The sequence below is a fragment of the Emydura macquarii genome, unplaced genomic scaffold, assembly GCF_026122565.2.
Source record: "Emydura macquarii macquarii isolate MOO-44397 ecotype Brisbane River unplaced genomic scaffold, CSIRO-AGI_Emac_v2 contig_2795, whole genome shotgun sequence".
Lineage (NCBI taxonomy): Eukaryota > Metazoa > Chordata > Testudines > Chelidae > Emydura > Emydura macquarii.
In genome coordinates this window covers 4943864-4963552 of record NW_027132932.1, presented here as the reverse complement: position 1 = coordinate 4963552, position 19689 = coordinate 4943864, and the positions used below count along the sequence as shown (strand labels likewise).

Genomic DNA, 19689 nt, shown 5'->3' with positions numbered 1-19689 from the left:
GGAGCAATGGTCTCAAGTTGCAGTGGGAGAGGTTTAGGTTGGATATTAGGAAAAGGTTTTTCACTAGGAGGGTGGTGAAGCACAGAATGGGTTACGTAGGGAGGTGGTGGAATCTCCATCCTTAGAGGTTTTTAAGGCCCAGCTTGAGAAAGCCCTGGCTGGGATGATTTAGTTGGGGTTGGTCCTGATTTGAGCAGGGGATTGGACTAGATGACCTCCTGTGGTCCCTTCCAACCTTAATCTTCTATGATTCTATATCCAGGGATAACCCTGTATTGCAACACAACCTGCAGTTACACTGAGGCTACCAAGCATTACAGCTGGGTGATATGTGTAACTGTTGGAGCATAGCCATTGCTCTCTGTGCCAATATTAAGCACTAACATTTAGGAACAGCAAATGAAAATCCCTGCATCTCACACAGCACCACACCCATATGTAAAAGTATCTTCTCACCTCCCCTGCTTTTTCTAATGTGTTTTTTTCAGGGCTCTAGTTGGTTTGAATCATTTGGCTTTTTATCTGACAATCAACAGATCTCTCTGCACTTTTTCCCCCATTTCTTTAGTTTTACAGATGCTGCTTTGAATTTTGTTACGTCTGTAATTCAAGGTCTTTATGGAAAATAACCTACCTCCACTTTGTAAATCCAGGTCTGTAGCTGAGAGCAATTTATCACTGACCATTGCTCAGTCATATGTTAATGTTTGAGCAAGCCCATAAAAGAATTACATCACATTACCTCTGACCAACTTTCAAGGCAACGGATCTTTATAAAGGCAAGCCCAGTTATTGATGAGCTACCTTTTCTCCCGACAGGGCCACAGAAAATATCTCCATCATGAGCTTCACTGGAAAGTTTGAACTCCAGTCCCATGAAAATTTTGAGCCTTTCATGAAAGCCCTTGGTAAGTGTCAGATAAATGTAACTATGTTTAGTGTGTGTTGCCTCTGCCTGTCCGTAGTGTCCAACAATGTTTAAAATTAGTCTTTTGTGTGCAGGCATCCAGGATTTAGATCAAAATCATTTTCATTTCTAATGTTGAATTTTACTATCCTTAATCTTTATACATGAATATGTATTTAAAATACATGACTAACATACCTGGAGATCAAACATACAGTGTTACATGGACTCCTGAAAAGAGCACATAACTGAACAAGTCTCTCTAGTGCTAACATGCAGAAAACACTGCATAAAATTCTCTGGCCATTATCCAGGACATCATGATCCCTTCTGGCCTGAGAGTCTGTGGGCCAGATCCTGAGCTACTACAGACCAGTGTGACTTTCCATTGAAGTCAGTGGATCTATGCCGATTTACACTGGCTGAGGAACTGGTCTTAGGAATCTATTAAATGAATCTATGTTGATTGTCTTGACTCTGCTAATCTGTCACTCTATTCATCTTGTATGACACCTCTGATTCAATTGCTCATCAAGAACTAGGTAAAATGGGCCATTTATTTAGGTGCCTGAAGGTAGATTTAGATGCCTACTTTTAGACACCCAAGTATGAAAATGTTTGCTTAATTTTCAATAACTTTCTAGCCAAGGATTATATTTTCTCCAGCCTCTCTAACTATTTGTCAGTGATCTGCTTTATCATTTGTTCCATATATTGTGACGTGCTTTTTATCTTTCAGGTGTGTGATTGGCTTCAAGATTTTGAGGGATCCCAACCAGGATATTCTTGGAGCCCTTATTCCTCTCACATGTCCCACAAAAATTCCTGTCTTCTCCTCTCCTCCATCCACTTTCTTCAGCTTGATCTTTTCTTTCCCCTTAGACTTTCGGCGGAGGGGGAATGGTGTGTCTTCCTCCTTCTAACCAGCCATGTAGGACAGGGGACAAGTCCTGGGGTTGGAGACTTTCCCCCAGACTAGACTACGAATGACATTGTTTACTGCATTCAAACAGCTGCCAAGCGCATGGTCCTATGTTAACTTAGGGAGTGTCCCTCAGACTGGGGCCACCATGGACTGGCCTAGGAGCCCTCTCAGCTGTGGATTTCACAGCCCCGAAAGCTGGCTCTGGTTGTGTGGCTGCCCCATCTGCCTCGGCATTAGCGTTCCTCAGAACTCTGTCTAAGCCTGGGCTTTTATTTCCATCCAGGTCTGTCTGACGAATTGATTGAAAAGGGCAGAGACATCAAGAGCATCTCAGAAATTGTGCAGAATGGCAAAAGCTTCAAGGTCACCGTGACAACCGGCAGCAAAGTGCTCCACAACGAGTTCACTATTGGAGAGGAGGCTGAGCTGGAGACCCCGACTGGAGAGAAGGTCAAGGTAGGTGCCTGGTCTTCCCTTCAGGTGGGGCTGTGGGTTTCTGAGCATCTCCTGTGGGGTGCCGAGTGCTCAGTCCCGTGTAAGGGGCCCTCTGCACCTTGCAGGATCCTGCTCTTACCCCGTGGCCCAGCAACACCGGCCCACAGAAAGGGCTGGACTGACATTGCCCCTAGTATAAAGCGGTTGATTTCTAGTGGACTTGTAGCACTTTCTTTCCCTTTCATCTAACCCAGAAGGGCCCCAAATTTGCTCAACTAACAGCCGCTCCATCAGCTTGCCTGGAAACCCACAGGATGCATCAAATGCCATAGCTGTTGCTGGGCTAAATTCTCTGCTAGTGTAAATGGGTGCAGCTCTGTTCATTTCAGTGGGATTGCACCCATTGGCACTAGCAAAGACTTTGGCCCCGGGGGTTTAATAGGGATGATTAGAGCTCCGGGCATGCGCACGGATCAAAGTGGAGCACTGCATGCCGGGATCTGTCTCTGCTGGGGGGTAAGTGCCAGGTAGTAAAATTAAGGTGGCCACGGACTGCATTGTATCACTTCATGGATGGAACTTGGCTCACGCTTCGGCCACGTGGTGATTTTATTATAGTGGAAGGGAAGTAAAGCTCCAAGCTGAAGCTCAGGTGCAGCATTGCACAATACACAGGGCATCTGGCCCCTTGGGTGCCATGCCTTGCACTGCTTTAGACAGAACACAAGCAAGCCTCGTAGGGTACGTTTATGCAGTCTGTGGCAGAGTGCCCAGGTCAACAGGGCTCACACCACAGCGCTAAAAATAGCTGTGTAGACGTTGCAGCTCGGGCTGGAAACCGAGGGATGGGGGTGGGCTTTAGAGCCCGAGCTGTGCCTTAAGAGCGCCAGCTACACAGCTATTTTTAGTACCGTAGCAGGAGCCCGAATCTGTCGACTTGGGCATGGACTCGCTGCCGTGAGCTGTCATTGGCTGTGTAGGCAAAGTTTCAAAAGTGACCTCTAATGTTGGGGCCTCTAATGCTGGGGCCTCTAATGCTGGGTGCCTCCATTTCTGAGTGCCTTATTTTAGAACCCTAGGGCTTAATTCTCAGAGGTGCTAAGCACTTCCCATTGACTTCAGCTGGATGACTTCAGCTGCTCGCTCTTACAAGATGCCTACATAAACTCATCACTGGGCCCCACTGATAATCAGGTGTTGGATTGCTAAAGTTAGACAGCCAAAACTATAGGCCACTTTTGCAAATGCAGGCGGTAGCCTCTCTTTGCCTCAGTTTCCCCATGTGTAATGCGTTTGAGAATCACAGATGGGAGAATTCTGTAAAAGTGCTAAATACTGTTCTTCCAGAATAGTCAGCTGAATAAGGTGTGACTTTCTGTGGTTGTTTGCAGTACAAAAGAAACACTGAGTTCCAGTTCATTAAAAAAAGGGGGTGATGAAACATGGCAGGAGATGTGGTCATAAAACAAAAACCTGCTCTCTTAAAGAAGGAATACACACAAACTCATTGGCTGCTCTGATTCCCTGCCCTTGTTTGCATTTGGGTGGGTGATTATGGAGTTTATAGCTCTTAAAACTGGATGGTTCCTGTACCTAGAAGGGAAGGGACAGACTGTGGTTCACCAGACATTGAAGCCATAGCATTGGCAAATCCTGCCCCTCACCTTCTCTACCTCATCTGCAGGTGACTTTGTAGGTGTTTTGAAGGCTGGAGGAATTCCTCAGTCACTTAAAATAGCACTGCAATGCTACACACCTAGATGTCACTGATATCCCACACGTGCTGTACTGGGGAACTTCTGTAGCAAAACCACAGCACTTGAGTTAAAGGAGAATTCTCTACAACTGTGGCTCTGAGAGTTTTGCTTCCCATATAACAGCCACTAGGGAGCAAGTAGATAGATATTATTTGTGTTATCATACTACTTCAGAGCCCCAGTAATGGACCAGGGCACCACTGCGCTAGGCACTGTGCAAACATGGAACAAAAGGACATTCCCTGTCTGCAAAGAGCTTACACTCTACAGAGGTAGACAGATAAATAATGTTTTCCTGTTGAAGGGTTTTACTTGTGTAATTTCTGTTAGAAGGGATGTTAAACCACTTAGGGCGTGTCTACATGGGGACACCGGGGAAAGTTAGTCTGAATGAACTACAGGTGTGAATTTGAAGTGGATTAGTTACACCACATTAAACCTCTGGGTGAACACCCTCATTCAGAATTAAAGTGGCCTTAATTTGGTTTAGTATAATTCACTTCCAAAGTGAATTAAACTAAATGGAATTAAGGCCACTTTTATTCTGAATAACAGCATCCGCACTGCAATTTGATATGGTTTAACTAATCCACTTCAAATTCACACCTTTAGTTCATTTGGACTCTTACACGTGCCTAATGTATCTAGTAATTAGACACCTGAGAGTGCAGATTGGTCTTTATTCCACAGGCAATAATGTTCATGTCTCACTTTCCCCTTTCCCCCTCTATCAGGCTGTTGTTCAAATGGAAGGTAACAATAAACTGGTCACGAACTTGAACAAAATCAAATCCGTCACTGAAATAAATGGCGACGTAGTCACCAACGTAAGTACATGAGGGTATATAGAACATTAGAAAAATGGTCATCACTTATAGCGTGAGACTGTTGTGGGAGTTTCTAATGGAGACCAGCAAGAGCAAGTCGTTATTAGCATAGAATACTGCCACAGACTACTGCTTTATACATTGGGCCAGAACCTCTGCGGGGATAATCAGCTTATTGCCACTGACTTCAGTGGATTCACACCAGCTAAAGATCTGCCCTGTTACGCAGTATTGTGTGAGAGTCAGTTACTTATACTACGTACAAGTGTGTGCGTCATCTGGCCTTTTATCAATGACCAACTTCTACCAGATGATTATGTTTGCCTAGTCAACCAAGAGGCCATTTAAGGCCATTTTCAATGAGTCTGGGCAGCAGGACACATGCTGTACACCCTTGATTATCCAGTTGGCATTAGGGGTGGGGGTGGAGAGGCACTGAAAAATGTGAATAATCAAGGTTTCAGATAAGCGAGGAATGTTTTCGCTCTCATTATAGTACAAGTTGTGAAGCATGAGCCTGTCTTGGAGAAAAAAGAGGCTCAGCTGATTGCTTTCAAATAAGCAGAGTCAAACTGTGCACACATATTTTAGAGTATTTATTAATACAGTAAAAGGATTAGCAGTGCAATTTAAATGAGATACAGTTGACCGTACTTGGGCCCCACCCTGAAGTGTGTCCTCTGGTCTGCAGGATCAGGGCCCTGGTATGTGTGATATTTGCAGACTACTTTAGTGAAAGACTAAAGCTTTGTGCTTTTTATTTGGTTTTTAGACTATGACCTTGGGAGACATCAGCTACAAGCGAATCAGCAAGAGAATCTAGAGTTCCTGTGCATTTCCTATCATTTTACTGTGTAAAACGTGCCCAATAAAATACAGTTTGTATTAAAGCCTCTTCGTTATTATTATTATTAGAATCCTCACTGTCACTTTGTGGCTATGCTATAATTCACAGCCTCTTGTAAGAGCTGTATTGGCCTCGTCTCTATCCATTTTCCTAGCAAACAACTATCAATATCACAAGAGCCACCATCACAACTGGCACAAACTGGCTGACAACAATGTGAACTCAAGCGAGGCCACAGTGTAAATGGGCTACAGCAACTGAACTAACCTCTGGGTGACAGAAATGGTTCCTCCGGATCAGTGCTGAGACCCATTACCGCTGCTGGTCTTGTTCTGCGGCTAAACACAGCCATCACATTGTTGGTTCATATTCAATCTGGGAGCCACTGGAACCCCCAGATCTTTTTCTGCAATACTACCACCTAGCCAGATATTCCCACTTTGCAGTTGTGCAGCTGATTTTTCTCCTTCCTCAGGACTTTGCACTTCACTTTATTGAATTTCACCTTGCTGATTGCAGACCAATTCTCCCATTTATCTAGGTCATTTTGAATTTTAAGCCTGTCCTCCAAAGTGCTTGCAAAACCCCTCCAGGCTTGGTCTCATCCACAAATTTTATGTGTCCTCCCTATTTCATCAGCCACATCATTAATGAAAATATTTAATAGTACCGGACTTCAGACAGCGCCCCCCCCCCCCACCCCCTCGTAGGACCCTACTAGAGACATCCTCCGAGTTTGACAGTGAACCACTAACAACTATTATTTGACTATGTTTATAGTAATTTCCTCGAGACCACATTGGCCTAGCTTGCTTACCAGAAAGACATGTGGGATTGTGTCAAAAGCCTCACTAAAATCAAGATCTATCATGTCTGCTGCTTCCCGCTATCCACTAGGCCAGTAACCCTGTCTAAGACAGACATTGGGCTGGTTTGGGATCATTTGTTCTGAACAAATCCATGTTAGCTGTTACTTATCACTCTAGTTGCTCACAAACTGACTGCTGAATAATTTGTTCCAGTATCTTTCCAGGTAATAAATGCCCCATTAAGATGATGTTTCCAAACATTTGAAAAGCTGAACACAGTTTGAGGAAGATGAAACCAACCACACTCACCCACCCTTCAACCTCATTGGGTTGTTAAAGGCCTGATCCATCTTAATGTACACATCTTCCACAGCTCTCTCCCTTTGCTACTCCTTTGCACCCACCAGTGGTGCATGCCCCAGGCTTTGGGAAATACTGCTGTAGATCTTCATAATACAGACTTCCCTGTCCTGCCTTACATGGGATGGGCATTCAAAAAGTGAACAGCTTTGATGTTTAAAGTGTCTCCATTGGCCTCTGAGTTTACACCCGTTGACATGAATTCAGCAGTTCAGGGCTATAGTTTCAGGCTCTCTGTAGACTCAGGCAGGTGAAACTGGTCACCCATTTATGAGGTTTTCTTTGCAATTACAATGGCCCAAGACTTTACATGGAAGACAAAAGCCGAGCCTCTGGAGAACACGTGAGAGGCTGTTCGTACTCCCCAGGCTGGTCTTTCATGCCTTTCCCCCACAGGAGCCATGTCGCACCCTTTGTCAGTGTTTGAAAATAGGAGAGTCCAGAATTTATTTTTAAACCTTAACTACCTCTCAGAGGAATTTTCTCCAAATTACTTGCAAATGTTGGATTGGGGATTCCCAGAGTGGAGGAAGGGGGTCCCAGTCCCATGCACACACCAACCCTCCCTCCGAGGTGCGTCAGAGTTAAACCCCTGGAAAAATACCACACTTAATGATAGAACAACACTTTTACCTATTCCAGGTAAACCCAGGGGAAGACCTCTAGCAGCAGTGATGCACCGCCATGCCCGCGATACACCATAAAGACTCAACCCCGGGGAAGGACCTCTGGCAGGGGTTCATAGAGGCCCTTGCCCCGGTATACCATACAGCACACAGCCCTCGCATCGTGCACTCAGAATGGTGAATCCTGTTGCATAGTCTCAGCAGTTCTGGCAGCTCTTTGGTGCCTGCCTGGCCCTTGCTCTGGGCAGCTGGTTCTGCTCCTCCTGGGGCAGCTGCTCCTTCTATGTTCTCCTCCTTCCAAACTTCCTGGGCTTGCATCCCTTCTCCCCCCGACCCCAAATCTCTGATTAGCTCAAGCCCTCCCAGGCAGTTTGTAGCCAGTTCTGTGTCCTTGTTTTAGAGCAGCACTTCCCCCAAACAATCGGGTGTGGCAGGAGGGGCTCTTTCCACACAAGATTCATCTATTCTCTGGTCCGTCTTTTCAATTTATTTCCAGTGTCCGTTGTCAGCTCCTTTGTCTGACTGACTCATCTGTTCCTGACACTAGCTCACTGGAGCTGGAGCTCAGAGAACCACCCCTGCAAAAGCTGGGTTGTTTTTTCCTCTCTCTCTCTCATTTGTTCTGTTCCTTCATAGACCACGTCGCACTTTTAATCCTCAGCACCTTGTTCAAATAACAGTGGGTTAATCCTCACGATGTTCTTATCCAGTTGTTAATATCATCTCCCTTGCACAAATGAAGAGCTAGTGAGTGATTTGTCCAAGGAGGCAGAGACAATGAGTGGCAGACCCAGGATTTGAACTCACGAGTTCCTGGCCCCTCGTTCTGAAATCAGTGGTACTAGCCCAGGCCTCTGTCTCAAATCTGTACCTGATTCACGTATCATATATATCTTCAAACAAGTGGGAAATTGGTTCTTTCTCCTCCCTTTTGCCATGAGAAAAAATCAGGATGCATATTTGATGAAATGTGAGTTTTTGCTGATTCTGCTGGGGGGGGGGGGGCAGAATTCACTCCCGCAGCCCTAACAGCAACACCAGTTGGTTTCAGGGACACTCTTGTGATCTCCTGCGCCAACTGAGACAACAGGTTATTATATGTGTCTGCTCAGCCAGCTCTGTGGAGACAAAGAATGATGTGTAACAAGTGATGCAAAGTGATGTAAAGACATATGCAGACAAAGACCAGGGTCATCGGCCAATGGCAGGGAGTAAAGAAGCGGAAAAAGTGACCTCGTTCAGTCACAAAACTCAGGAGTAACCCTATCAGCGCATCCAGTGCACTGAATCCTGGCTAGGGGTGATATTCAGGCCAGAAGAGGGCAGTAGAACACAGGAACACAACCTAAACCATCACTTATGGACGGGTAGCGTTGGGCTAAAGGAAACACTTGGGCATGCCCATTACACTTGACCATGTGGAGAACAAGATGATTTTCAAAATGGTAAGTTGTCCCCCTACCTCTACTCATAATTATGACCCCCACTGCCATGACCCTGCAGCAATTTCTTTCACACACCCATGCCCTCAGTTCCATGGCATCCTCTCTGATTCCTTCTCCACTCCCATTAGCATAGCAGTAAGGAAGGATGAGAGCTTTCCTAACTGGAAGTTGCTGAGCAGGTGGATAGCATGAGCCTCCTCAGACCTAATTTTCCACCCCCCACTGAAATCAATAGCAAACTCACACTGACTTTGCAGGGTACATGATCAGGTCTTTCACTTGAACGAGTGAGACCACAGAGTCACATGTTGTAGTTCATATGTAAAGGACTGAATAGTTTTATGTTTTGCAGAGTGGTTGTAGCCATGTTGGTCCCAGGATATTAGAGAGACAAGGTGGGTCAGGTAATATCACAACCTGTGGTGTACCTCATCCAATGCATGGAGTGCCAAAATAACAACTACGTGAGCGAAACCAGATGATCACGGCGCTCTCGAATGAACTCACACAGGAAAATGAGGAAAGACAAAAACGCCACATCACCAGTGGGTAAACACTTTTCACAAAGCCATTGCTCTGCATCGGACCTATCAGTCCTCATCTCAAAGGAAACCTGCACAACGTTTTCAAAAGATGAGCCTGGGAGCTTAAACTCATAACTTTGCTTGACACTAAAAACCATGGACTGAATAAAGATGCTGGATTTATGGCTTATTACAACACTCTATAACTCACTAACAACCCTCCTAACTGCCTTTCCCCCTCCTCCCTTCTTTCACCCCTGAGCAATGTAGTTATACTGACCTAAGCGCCCGTCTAGACAGCGGTGTATCAGCAAGAGCTATTCTCCCACCAACATAGCTACCGCCTCTCACAGGGGTTGAGTTATTAAGCCAACAGGAGAGCTCTCTCCCCCGTCAGCTTAGAGCGTCTTCACCAGAAGCACTGGGGCAGCACTGCTGTACATTTGTAGCGTAGACCCGCCCTAGAGCGCCACCGTGCTGTGCCAATGCAGCGTTTGAAACATAGACTTGCCTTGAGTATGTTTCCCAGACGTGAAGAAGAGCTCTGTGTAAGTTTGAAAGCTTGTCTCTCTCACCAACAGAAGTTGGGCCAATAAAAGATGTTACCTCACCCAGCTTTTCTCCCTTTAATAACATCAGTAGCTATGGACAACAGCAGCAGGTACGAAATTCTCATGCTTCAAGATGTGAGATGTTCACTGTAGGGGGTCAAGAAAAAAATTCATCCTCCTGAATCATCAGGGACTGGCCTGACTGCAGACCAGCTACCACACATGATAGACTAATGTTCAGGTGAGCCCTATGAGATAGATTCTCATCTGCATTACACCCATATTAATTTGGAGTAACTCCAGCAGAGTCAATGAATAACATGAGATAAGAACCTGGCTTTATTTCACTGGCTTTTCTGGTCAGGAGTAGTGAGAAAGTTCTTGAACATACCATTAATTTTAGCTGCTACTCACCACTGGAGATTTGAAGAGTTTGTTTTCTGAAACACAGACAGGAAACACCTTTTTGTTTAAAAATGCTGGTTTTAATGTATGTCCTTTTTAACAGAAAACCAAAAGCCTTAGTGACATAACCTGCTAATGGCGCTGTACAGAGCACAAACCAGTCCCAAGGATGATATTAGCAGCATGGCCATGATCTAGCATTCACTAAAGGTGAACAAGAATGGCTTCGTAGGTGCATCTGTTGTATAACATGAGTTACAGGAAGATTTAAGGAGATGCTGTGTTAATACATGCTGGGCAAGTTGCCTATGAGAGAGCGAAGTAGGTCCGGCAAAAACATGACCAACCCCGCCCAATTTTTTACCATAACAAAGATGGTGGATTTTGCATCTCCAGGCCCAGTGCCCCGCAAAAAAATGGCAGATTATGCATTTCTGGTTCCGGTCACGTGTTGCCGGAAGCTGAAATTCCAGAAACGACCAGGCCCAAAACTCGGGGAAATGACCTGGACATGGAGCTGCAGCAAGCCTGCTGACAACAGGTCCAAAAAAAGCGATCTGCACCGCTCACTGACAAGAAGTGCCTGGGTTGCAAAAAAGCCCAAATCAGCTTATAATGGGGTGACTTGGGAGGCTGTGCTTCTTCCACGCAGTGAAAATCAACACTTCACACCCTTCGAACATCATCTAATCAATCTTCCCAGCACTCATGTGAGATGGATTGCTATCCAATTAAAGGACTGGAAAACATGCTTTAGAGAGATAGACTCCAGGAGATGTCTGTTTAGCTTAATCAAGAGGAGGTTGTTAAGTGGTGACTTAATCACAATCTGTGAGTACCTGCCTGGTGCTTCAATCTAGCAGACAAAGGTAGAACAGGATCCAATGGCTGGAAGTTGAAACTAGACAAATCCAGGCTAGACCAGTGAGAGTAATTAACAATTGCAACAAATGACCAAAGGATTCTACATAAGTGACCATTTTAAAATCAAGACTGGTCGTTTTTCTAAAAAACATGCTCTAATTCAAACAGGAATTAATTCAGGGGGTCCTCTGGCCTGTGCTGTACAGGAGGTCAGACTAGATGAGCACAATGATCCCTTTTGGCCTTGGAATTTATAAATCTGCACTTTACAGATGAAGAACATAAGAATGGCCACATTGGGTTAAACCAATGGTCCATCCAACCCAGTATCCTGTCTTCCAACAGTGGCCAGTGCCAGGTGCTTCAAAGGGAATGAACAGAACAGGGCAATCATTGGGTGATCCATCTCCTGTCGTCCTGCCCCAGCATCTGGCAGTCAGAGGTTTAGCGACACCCACAGCATGGAGCTGCATCCCTGACCATGTTGGCTAATAGCCACTGATGGACCTATCCTCCAGGACTGTATCTAATTCTCTTTTGAATTGAGTTATGGTTTTGGCCTTCACAATATCCCCTGGCAACGAGTTCCAAAGGTTGACTGTGCGTTGTGTGAAGAATATTTCCTTTTGTTTGTTTTAAACCTGCTGCTTATTAAATGGTGGCACAGAAGGCCAAATACAAAGGTGAATCTAAACTGATGTAGTTTACATTTCTTTCCAGCCTCATCAGAGTCTACGTTTTCTTAGCTTCATTTAGACTCAACTCTGCACTTGGCTAAGGAGAGGCATTGACTTTCCCAAAATTAGTGACAGAGGTGAGATTGGAACGCATATTATGCTGGCTCCCCTGCCATTTCACTAGACCATGTTCCCAATCAACAGAGAAGTACAATCTGAACTTGGCATTTCTTGAACCAAACCAAGTGGTCAGGAAAGATATTGGCAATGACACCTGTCATTCTCTCCCTAAACGAATCGCCTTTCTACCCCTTCTCTGTCCATCAGGGTACAGTTCCTACTGCACACTTGTCCTAAAGCTACCCACTAGCTATATTCGACGTTAGATCCGGCTGTGGTACTCACTGTAGGCCCTACCTGCAAGTGCCTCACAAATTAACTGACACACCAGGACTAAGTGTGGTTTAAATGTTGTCGTATGGAAACAGAGCAAGCATGGCACAGTTTAGTTGGCCAGCATGAATGAGGCCAAAGCACATTAGAATAACGAGAGGGCTCCAGCTGGGGTGTCCGGTCGAAAAGGGGACCAGGCAGTGTCCGGTCAGATGTACTGACTGGCTACTAAAAGTCCGGTTACCGTGGGGAGGGGAGGGGAGGCGCCGGGTCATCAACCCACACCAGCCGGGGCCACCTCCTCCCTGTAGCACATGGGCAGGCAGGCAGCAGGCTCCGCAAAAGGCTGCAGCTCCCATACCAGCCACAGAGCAGAGGGAGCCCAGCTTGGGGATGGAGGGTGGGTGTGGAGCATATTGAACAATGAGGAATGGGGAGGGAAGAGAGGAGTGAGTAGGGGGTGGGACCTGGAGGAAGAGGTGGAGCAGGGGTGAGGCCTATGTGGAGGAGGCAGGGCCAAGGGAAGTCTGGTTTTCAGAAACTAGAAAGTTGGCAACCCTAGCTCCAGCCCAGATTAGGACTAGGAACTAACGTAAGTAGGAGTAGTGAGAAGGACATCTCCCCCTCCTCCAATAACAGCAGACCAGAGCTCCCACACCCATGGCCTAGGGAATCAGTGCTTCCTGTCCACTCCCAGCCCCGGGGGTTGGTTGGTGTGATGGAAGCTCCCCATTCTGTTTCCATCTGCTTTGGCCTCTGATTTGGACCTATACCAGATCACCATTTTCGATCACTGTCCTAACCTGTTTTGACTTAAATTATTTTCTATGTACTTTTTAAAAGCTTTCTTGGCAGGCCAATGTCAGCTGAGCCATTGTCACCCTCATTTATACATTCCTAATGGTATCTAAATTCTTCTACCTAAGGTAGGATCTCTAGTTAGTCTGCATACTGGTCATAGTACTGCCTAAAGTCTGCTACATTCAGCAGGTTAGTTGCTACACTACAAAATCCTTTTTGAATTGTAGAAAAATGGCAGGAAAAGTGGCTTTACTTAAAACTTTCCCGGTGCCAAATCCTAATAGCTTTTCTCGGTTTTCACTCAGTTCTCACAGAGACAAGACTCTCTTTGGGCCAAATCCTGTATTCCATATGAATTTTTCCTAGGTCCTAAACCCATCCTCATGTGGACAAGCACCCACTGACTCCAATGGAAGTTTTACTTGAGAAAGAACTGATTGAAAGTCTAAGTGAGGACTTCAGGACTTGGTCTTATATGAAGAGAACTAAACCTAAAATGAATTATTGCTGAAGCGATGCTATAATGACGTTTTTTATTATTTGTGGAAACGAGCTTTTTCCTGTGAAATACTTCTTAGCGGGTGCTCTGAGCTCCTAGAAGAATACTTATCAAGATCCACTCCCAGGAGAACTACGTGTTCTTAGTCAGATGGCTTTGTGGTAATGAGAAACAACCTTTTCAGATTTGGAACAGAAATAGTTGATGTTACACCAGATGTGCAGGAATACAGATAATTGGAAGATACGGGGTTACTGCTTTGTGTGGAACAGGCCCGATGAAGCATCATTGGTGGGCTCAGGCATGACTTGGATCTTCTGGTTCTTCAAGGCTGCTTCTCTCATTTTGTAATACATGAACTCGTTCTGTTGGAACATGCGCAGCTCCATCTCCGACTGGACACGCATGACCTGCAGGGATGAAATCAAAGGGCAGGCCAAGAGGTGAAAACTCCATGCCAATAGCTCTCAAAGTAAAGAAATAAAGTACCTTCTAAGATAGGATAGGGGCATCTTGAAGCCCAGTTCTGTTCTCAACCAGGCTGAACGTCAGTGTCATCTAATGACTATTCAGTGGCCCATGTGAAATGGGAAGATGATCTCAGCCCGGTTCCGTAACCTGTCCCTCATGGAGGAGGCCAAAGGCTGACTAAACATGGAGACTCAGCTGCTCTCCCAAACCCAGTCGTGGTCCCTTCTAGACGAGGCTGATTAATGGTGAGGCGGAGTGGGGTAGATTGCATTGCCTCTCTTTGAGGTAGTTTTTCTGCAGACAAATTAAAGCTCTTATTCCCAGAATTGTCAATCCCAAATTCTTCATGAGCACAGATTCACTGCCAGCGCTAGATTACAGAACAGCCCGTGCGTCTGCACAGACAGAGCGAGATGCTAAAAACTTCCTTTCCACCCCTCTGCAGGCTAGCTGGGCCTTGGATCCAGGCACACAGGGGTAAGTGGGTGCTGTGAGCCCGCTAATCCCCTCCTGGCAAAGCTGGGCAGGAAGCGACAGGGAATGGGCAGAACTTGACACCACCCTCCAACACACCAGCCAACAGAGCTAAGCCAGTGTGGTAGAGGGAAGGGCAGCAGTAATGTGTTGCTTCTGTAGACCAGCAGTAATTTACTATGCCTGGAGCAAGGGGAAAGCATGAAATGAAGGGGTTCCTTAAATACAATTCCTTTCCTAAGGAGCTCCTGGGGCAGCAGAGTAGCACACTGCTCCTTATTATGGGCTGAGGAAATAAAATGCACATTTGGCAGTAGCTTTAGGCCTATATGACTGAGGCTATTGCATAAAGCCCTATGCATCTCTCTTTCTTACACACACACACACTGACCTAGCAGTCACAGGGCCACAGGCCACGTTCAGGTGAGGACAGAGATGGCAGGAGGACATCTCGCTTCACCAAAGGCCCAGCAAAGCCTACACCCAGCTCTGTGACTCATCGAGAGCTGGGCAAAACAACTGGATTGGAAAATGTCCAATTTTTCAATTTCCTGGGGCCTCGTTTTGAAACGAAACATGTTGTTTTGCATTGACATCTTGACTTCAAAATGTCAACATTTAGTCAACATGTCAGTTTGACAGGAACGTTTTCCCTTCGAAGCGACATTCCAAAATGAAAGACTTCATTTCCAATCAATAGCTTGTTTCAACATTTCCAAATGTAGCACTTTTCATTCCATGAAGGTTTTCAATATTTTGATTTTTTCCTCCCAATTCGGGATGAAAACCAATGTTAAAATGTCCCAGAGAATAGGAATTCAATTTTCCAGCCAACTCTGGTGATCTAATGAAAAACATACTAACCTCACACTTTCCAGTGGGGTAGCTGAGTTAGTCTGTATACAGCAAAAACAATGAGAATCCTGTAGCACCTTAAAGACTAATAAATTTCTGTGGGCATAAGGTTTCGTGGACTGCAACCCACTTCGTCAGATGCATGAAATGGAAATCACAGATAGAAGGTATCTATATACATCCAAGGGTAAGAAACAACAATGGGGAGGGCAAGTGCTAACAAAGTCAGTTCAGTTAGGGTAGATGAGGCCTATTCACAACCGTTGATTAGAATGTGTGAACAGTGACAATTACTTCTCGTAATGAGATAACCATTCCAAGTCCCTGTTCAGACCCAGTCTGATTGTATCAAGTTTGCAGATGAGTTCCAGCCCTGAAGTTTCTCACTGAAGTCTGTTTTTGAAGTTTTTCTGGTAGAAGTATGGCAACTTTCAAGTCAGCTGCAGAGTGTCCTGGGAGATGGAAGTGTTCTCCAACTGGTTTATGGATGTTACCATTTTTTATGTCTGATTTGTGTCCATTTATTTTTTTGCGTAGTGACAGTCCGGTTTGGCCAATGTACATGGCAGAGGGGCATTGCTGGCACGTGATGGCATATATTACATTAGTAGATGTGCAGGTGAATGAGCTTCTGATGGTGTGGCTGATGTGGTTAGGACCTGTGATGGTGTCACTAGAGTCGATGTGCGGGCAGAGTTGGCAATGGGATTTGTTGCAGGGATAGGTTCCTGGGTTAGTGTTCTTGTTGTAGGGTGTACGGTTGCTGGTAAGTATTTGCTTCAGGTTGGGGGGCTGTCTGTAAGCAAGAATATGCCTGCCTCCCACATTTCAACAACCCAGATTACACAGACATATGTCAAAGTAAAGACAAGTGGGAACTGTCCCACAGACGCTGGCCACCTACCTCCAAGTCTTTGGTGATTGGGTGGGTAGGTCCATGGGTCACCAGAAGAATAGCATAGGCTTTACAGATCATGCCATGCCCTGCTTCAATGAGACTGGCGTGCCAATGTGTCACCCCTGCCCGCATGACTGCCATCCCTAACTGTGCATTGTTGGGATGGTATATTTTCCTGGAAAAACATTGAGAAATTTCATTGTGGTGAGAGTCTAACTTTCCAAATGTAAATATTACATGAAAACACTCTTTACTGAGGCCCAGATTCTGTCACACTTACTCACGTTGAGTAGTATCTCAGTCCGTGAGTAGCCCCACTGAAATCAGTCAAACTGCTGGAACTGAGAGTTACTACCCAGTGTGACAGAACCTGGCTGGGATTGAATAATGTGCTGACAGTGAGGTCTGTTAAGATCTGGTGCAGTTTCCAAAGGTTTGTAACACCAGATTACATTGGTATAACTGCACTCAGAATCCGATGCTATTCCCTAACACTGCAGTTCAGGCACAGTGAGCAATTGCTTGAATTTACATTTAAACCTAATACTGACCTCTTATTTAGCATTTTTCATTTGTAGATCTCAAAGCATGTTGCAAAGAAAGGGAAGTATCATTGTTCCCATTTTACAGATGGAAAATCTGAGTCACAGCATGGTGAAATGTCTTTCCCAATGTCTTATGATCCTTCAACTGGACCATACGGACTCTCTCGAAACAACAGTGGTCAAAGGCATTTAAAATTAAATTGGACAAAATGGTAAACAACATACTCCTGGGAACAATTATTCTTTGACAGGAGGATGAATTAGATGATGCAATGGGCCTTTTCCACATCTAATGTCTATGATTTTCAAGGCAGTTTTAAAACCTGTGATTTCTAAGAATCTGTGCTCACTTTGCCATTTGAGCTAAATTTAGTATGAGGGAGGAAAAACAAAAATTAGAGAGTCTTAGTCTGACTAGAATAAAACCCAGCTCACTTTTCCATAGCTTTACTGGCTTTGCAGCGGAAGTTTGTTTTAATCAGTAAATACAGAGTGTGCAAAGGAGACAGCAATTTCCATCATGTATGATTGAGCTGTCCAAAAGCAGATCATATTAAAATTATTACAACACGGGGGAAGCGCCTGAATAAGAGACTGCTGGGTCTGCTAAAATGGAGGGAAATTCTTGATGGTTTGAGGCTCTTTCTAGACCAACTGGCTCTTTGTTTCTGGCCAATCACCACTTGATTGCCAGCTGCTTGAAAGAAAGAAGGCAGCTTCCGGGTGGAGATGGCTCAACAAAGCAAGAGACTATTTTGCAATGGAAAAGCTCAACAGCCAAAACAAGGTTGAATATATATTATTTCCTAATCTATGAGGAACCCACCTCCCATTGCTTGAGTCCTTTAAGATGTGACTGGGCAAAGCCACCTGCAGGGGGTCAGGAGGGGATTTTTCCTCCCAGTGTATTCTGAGAGGTTTTTTGTTTGTTTTTTAATCTCCTTCCTCTGAAGCATCAGGGATGCCACAGCTGGAGATGGGACACTGGGCGAGGCGAGCCAGGGCTCTGAAGTGGCATCTAGCATTTCCTCTCTCAGGTGCTCAGCTGTCTGTTTCTTGCTGACTTGCTTAGAATCTAACTATGTGAGAGCGGCAAGGAATTTTCCCACAGGTCAGCTTGCCAGGGACTATGGGCATTTTGCACCTTCCTCTGCAGCATGAGATGCAGATCACGTGCCAGGGTTATCTGGGAATATCCAGAGCCAGTGCAAGAGTATTAGGCTCCTTAGGTGAACCTTCTGTCTTACGCCCCCTCCAGCCCACAATTAACTTCGAAAAATTAATATTGTGCGTTAGTATGAATAAAAATCCTACATTTATAATTACAGATTTATTTTATATAAAAAGGAGAATATTGTGATACTGATTGTACATTCTCATTGGCCTTTCATTTCCACTGCTGAAGCCTGTTTGTTTACTTATGTAGTTTCATGAATAGTTCATTCCGTTTTTTGCGCCCCCCCCCAAATTTTGCCACTCTTGTTGACCGCTTAGTTTGCCTAGTGATTGCACCAGCCCTGGGTAATCTCATGTAATCATTTCCCTGCCACTGCCGGGCCCTTGTGCACCTCAGTTGCTCCGGTTCTCTGCCTGTCACACATAATACTCTAGTCTTCTGTGGGTTTCATTTACTTTGGCCTGACTTCAGTTGTTGGGTTTGAGTGTCAGAGGCCTGTGCCATGCAGGAGGTCCCTTCTGGCCCTAAATGCCGACTCTGTCACTCAGGAATAAACTGTAAGGAACAATTTCGAGCAAAGGCAAGGGCTCGATGTGACTTGAAGTGGTGCAAAGTAAAAGGGCAAGACAAAATTTTGCACTTGGTGACACCAGTGCAATCACCAGCAACTTTCTTATCACAGTAGCATCTGTTTACCAGAGATCACATTACAGGAGCAAAGTGCATTCTTTACATAATGATAGGTCTTCTAAGTTGTCTGAGTTCTCTGACTCAGCATCTAAGCAGCTCAGGGCAGCTTCTCAGACAAAAGAGCTGGGTTAATTAAACCTGTACAGTCGCCCTCTGCAGTTACCCGGAGATAAATTGCAAAGTGATCCTGTTTTAGAACTTTCCATTGACAGAATGAGCAAAACTCTCTCTCTTGGGTGATATAAGCAGGGCCTGATTCTGAGCTCAGTTATACAGGTTTTACAACAGTGTCGCTCCATTGACCTTAGTGGATTTACTCCTGTTTTACACCATTGTAAAATGAGAACAGAATCAGGTGCCGATTCTTTGTAGAAATGGCTTTGTTAAATTATAGAATAAAAAAGAACCACTGTGAAAACAGGTGATTTGATCACATACAGGTAACCATCCACCATCCTCTTTGCATAGGATGCTGCTTCCTCGAACATCTGGAGGTAGGAGAGCACTTCCGAAGCGATGCTCAGGATCCTGAGCAGGTAGATGTTAGTGTCTCCCAGCACCGGCTCCTGTTTCTTCAGACACTCCCGACAGAGCTTCACAACCTAGGCACCCATGAAAGGCAAAAGAGTTCAAGAGAACATCACAGCACTGCCTGCCCTAGAACTGCACATCCGCCACGACAGAGCGCTGTATCTTGTATGTTTCACATTTATTCTGTTGCCTCAATAACGCTCTGAAGAGAAAGAGTCAGTCATAATCAAGCGTGGAGAGTAAGAGTGAAGGGTGCAAATGTAACCCAGTGGTTTCCTCTCTGTGCCCATCCCCAGAGGACATGCGACTATTACTGCCTCCCCTAGGGAGTCTTGGCTCTTTAGTTCATGCTTTCAGCTCGGGAGATCCCTGGTGTGTTGGTAAAGATGGTGGCCA

The 19689-nt window shown here is 45.2% G+C and overlaps 2 protein-coding genes across 2 annotated transcripts in view; one reads left to right on the top strand and one right to left on the bottom strand.

The window, feature by feature from the left end:
• Positions 1 to 780: 780 nt before the first annotated feature.
• FABP1 (fatty acid binding protein 1) lies at positions 781 to 5741 on the top strand. Its single transcript, XM_067567624.1, has 4 exons — positions 781 to 908; positions 2116 to 2288; positions 4759 to 4851; positions 5624 to 5741. Exons 1-4 carry the CDS (start codon positions 842 to 844, stop codon positions 5672 to 5674), a joined length of 384 nt encoding a protein of 127 aa, XP_067423725.1. The 5' UTR covers positions 781 to 841; the 3' UTR covers positions 5675 to 5741.
• Positions 5742 to 13672: 7931 nt separating this feature from the next.
• The window catches only part of SMYD1 (SET and MYND domain containing 1), a 36905-nt gene continuing 30888 nt past the window's right edge, over positions 13673 to 19689 (bottom strand). Inside the window, exons 8-10 of the mRNA XM_067567639.1 lie at positions 19201 to 19364; positions 16357 to 16525; positions 13673 to 14062 (exon numbers count right to left, since the gene is read on the bottom strand). Coding sequence (XP_067423740.1) covers positions 13904 to 14062; positions 16357 to 16525; positions 19201 to 19364 — 492 coding nt within the window. The 3' untranslated portion in view covers positions 13673 to 13903. The remainder of the gene's footprint in view (positions 14063 to 16356; positions 16526 to 19200; positions 19365 to 19689) is intronic.

What these genes read in the sequence shown, in the direction of transcription:
- FABP1 (XM_067567624.1), top strand. Translation starts at nt 842, where the DNA reads ATGAGCTTCACTGGAAAGTTTGAACTCCAGTCCCATGAAAATTTTGAG. An exon ending in CGACTGGAGAGAAGGTCAAG is followed by an intron (nt 2,289 to 4,758) that starts GTAGGTGCCTGG and finishes CCCCTCTATCAG; the next exon opens with GCTGTTGTTCAAATGGAAGG. An exon ending in ATGGCGACGTAGTCACCAAC is followed by an intron (nt 4,852 to 5,623) that starts GTAAGTACATGA and finishes TTTGGTTTTTAG; the next exon opens with ACTATGACCTTGGGAGACAT.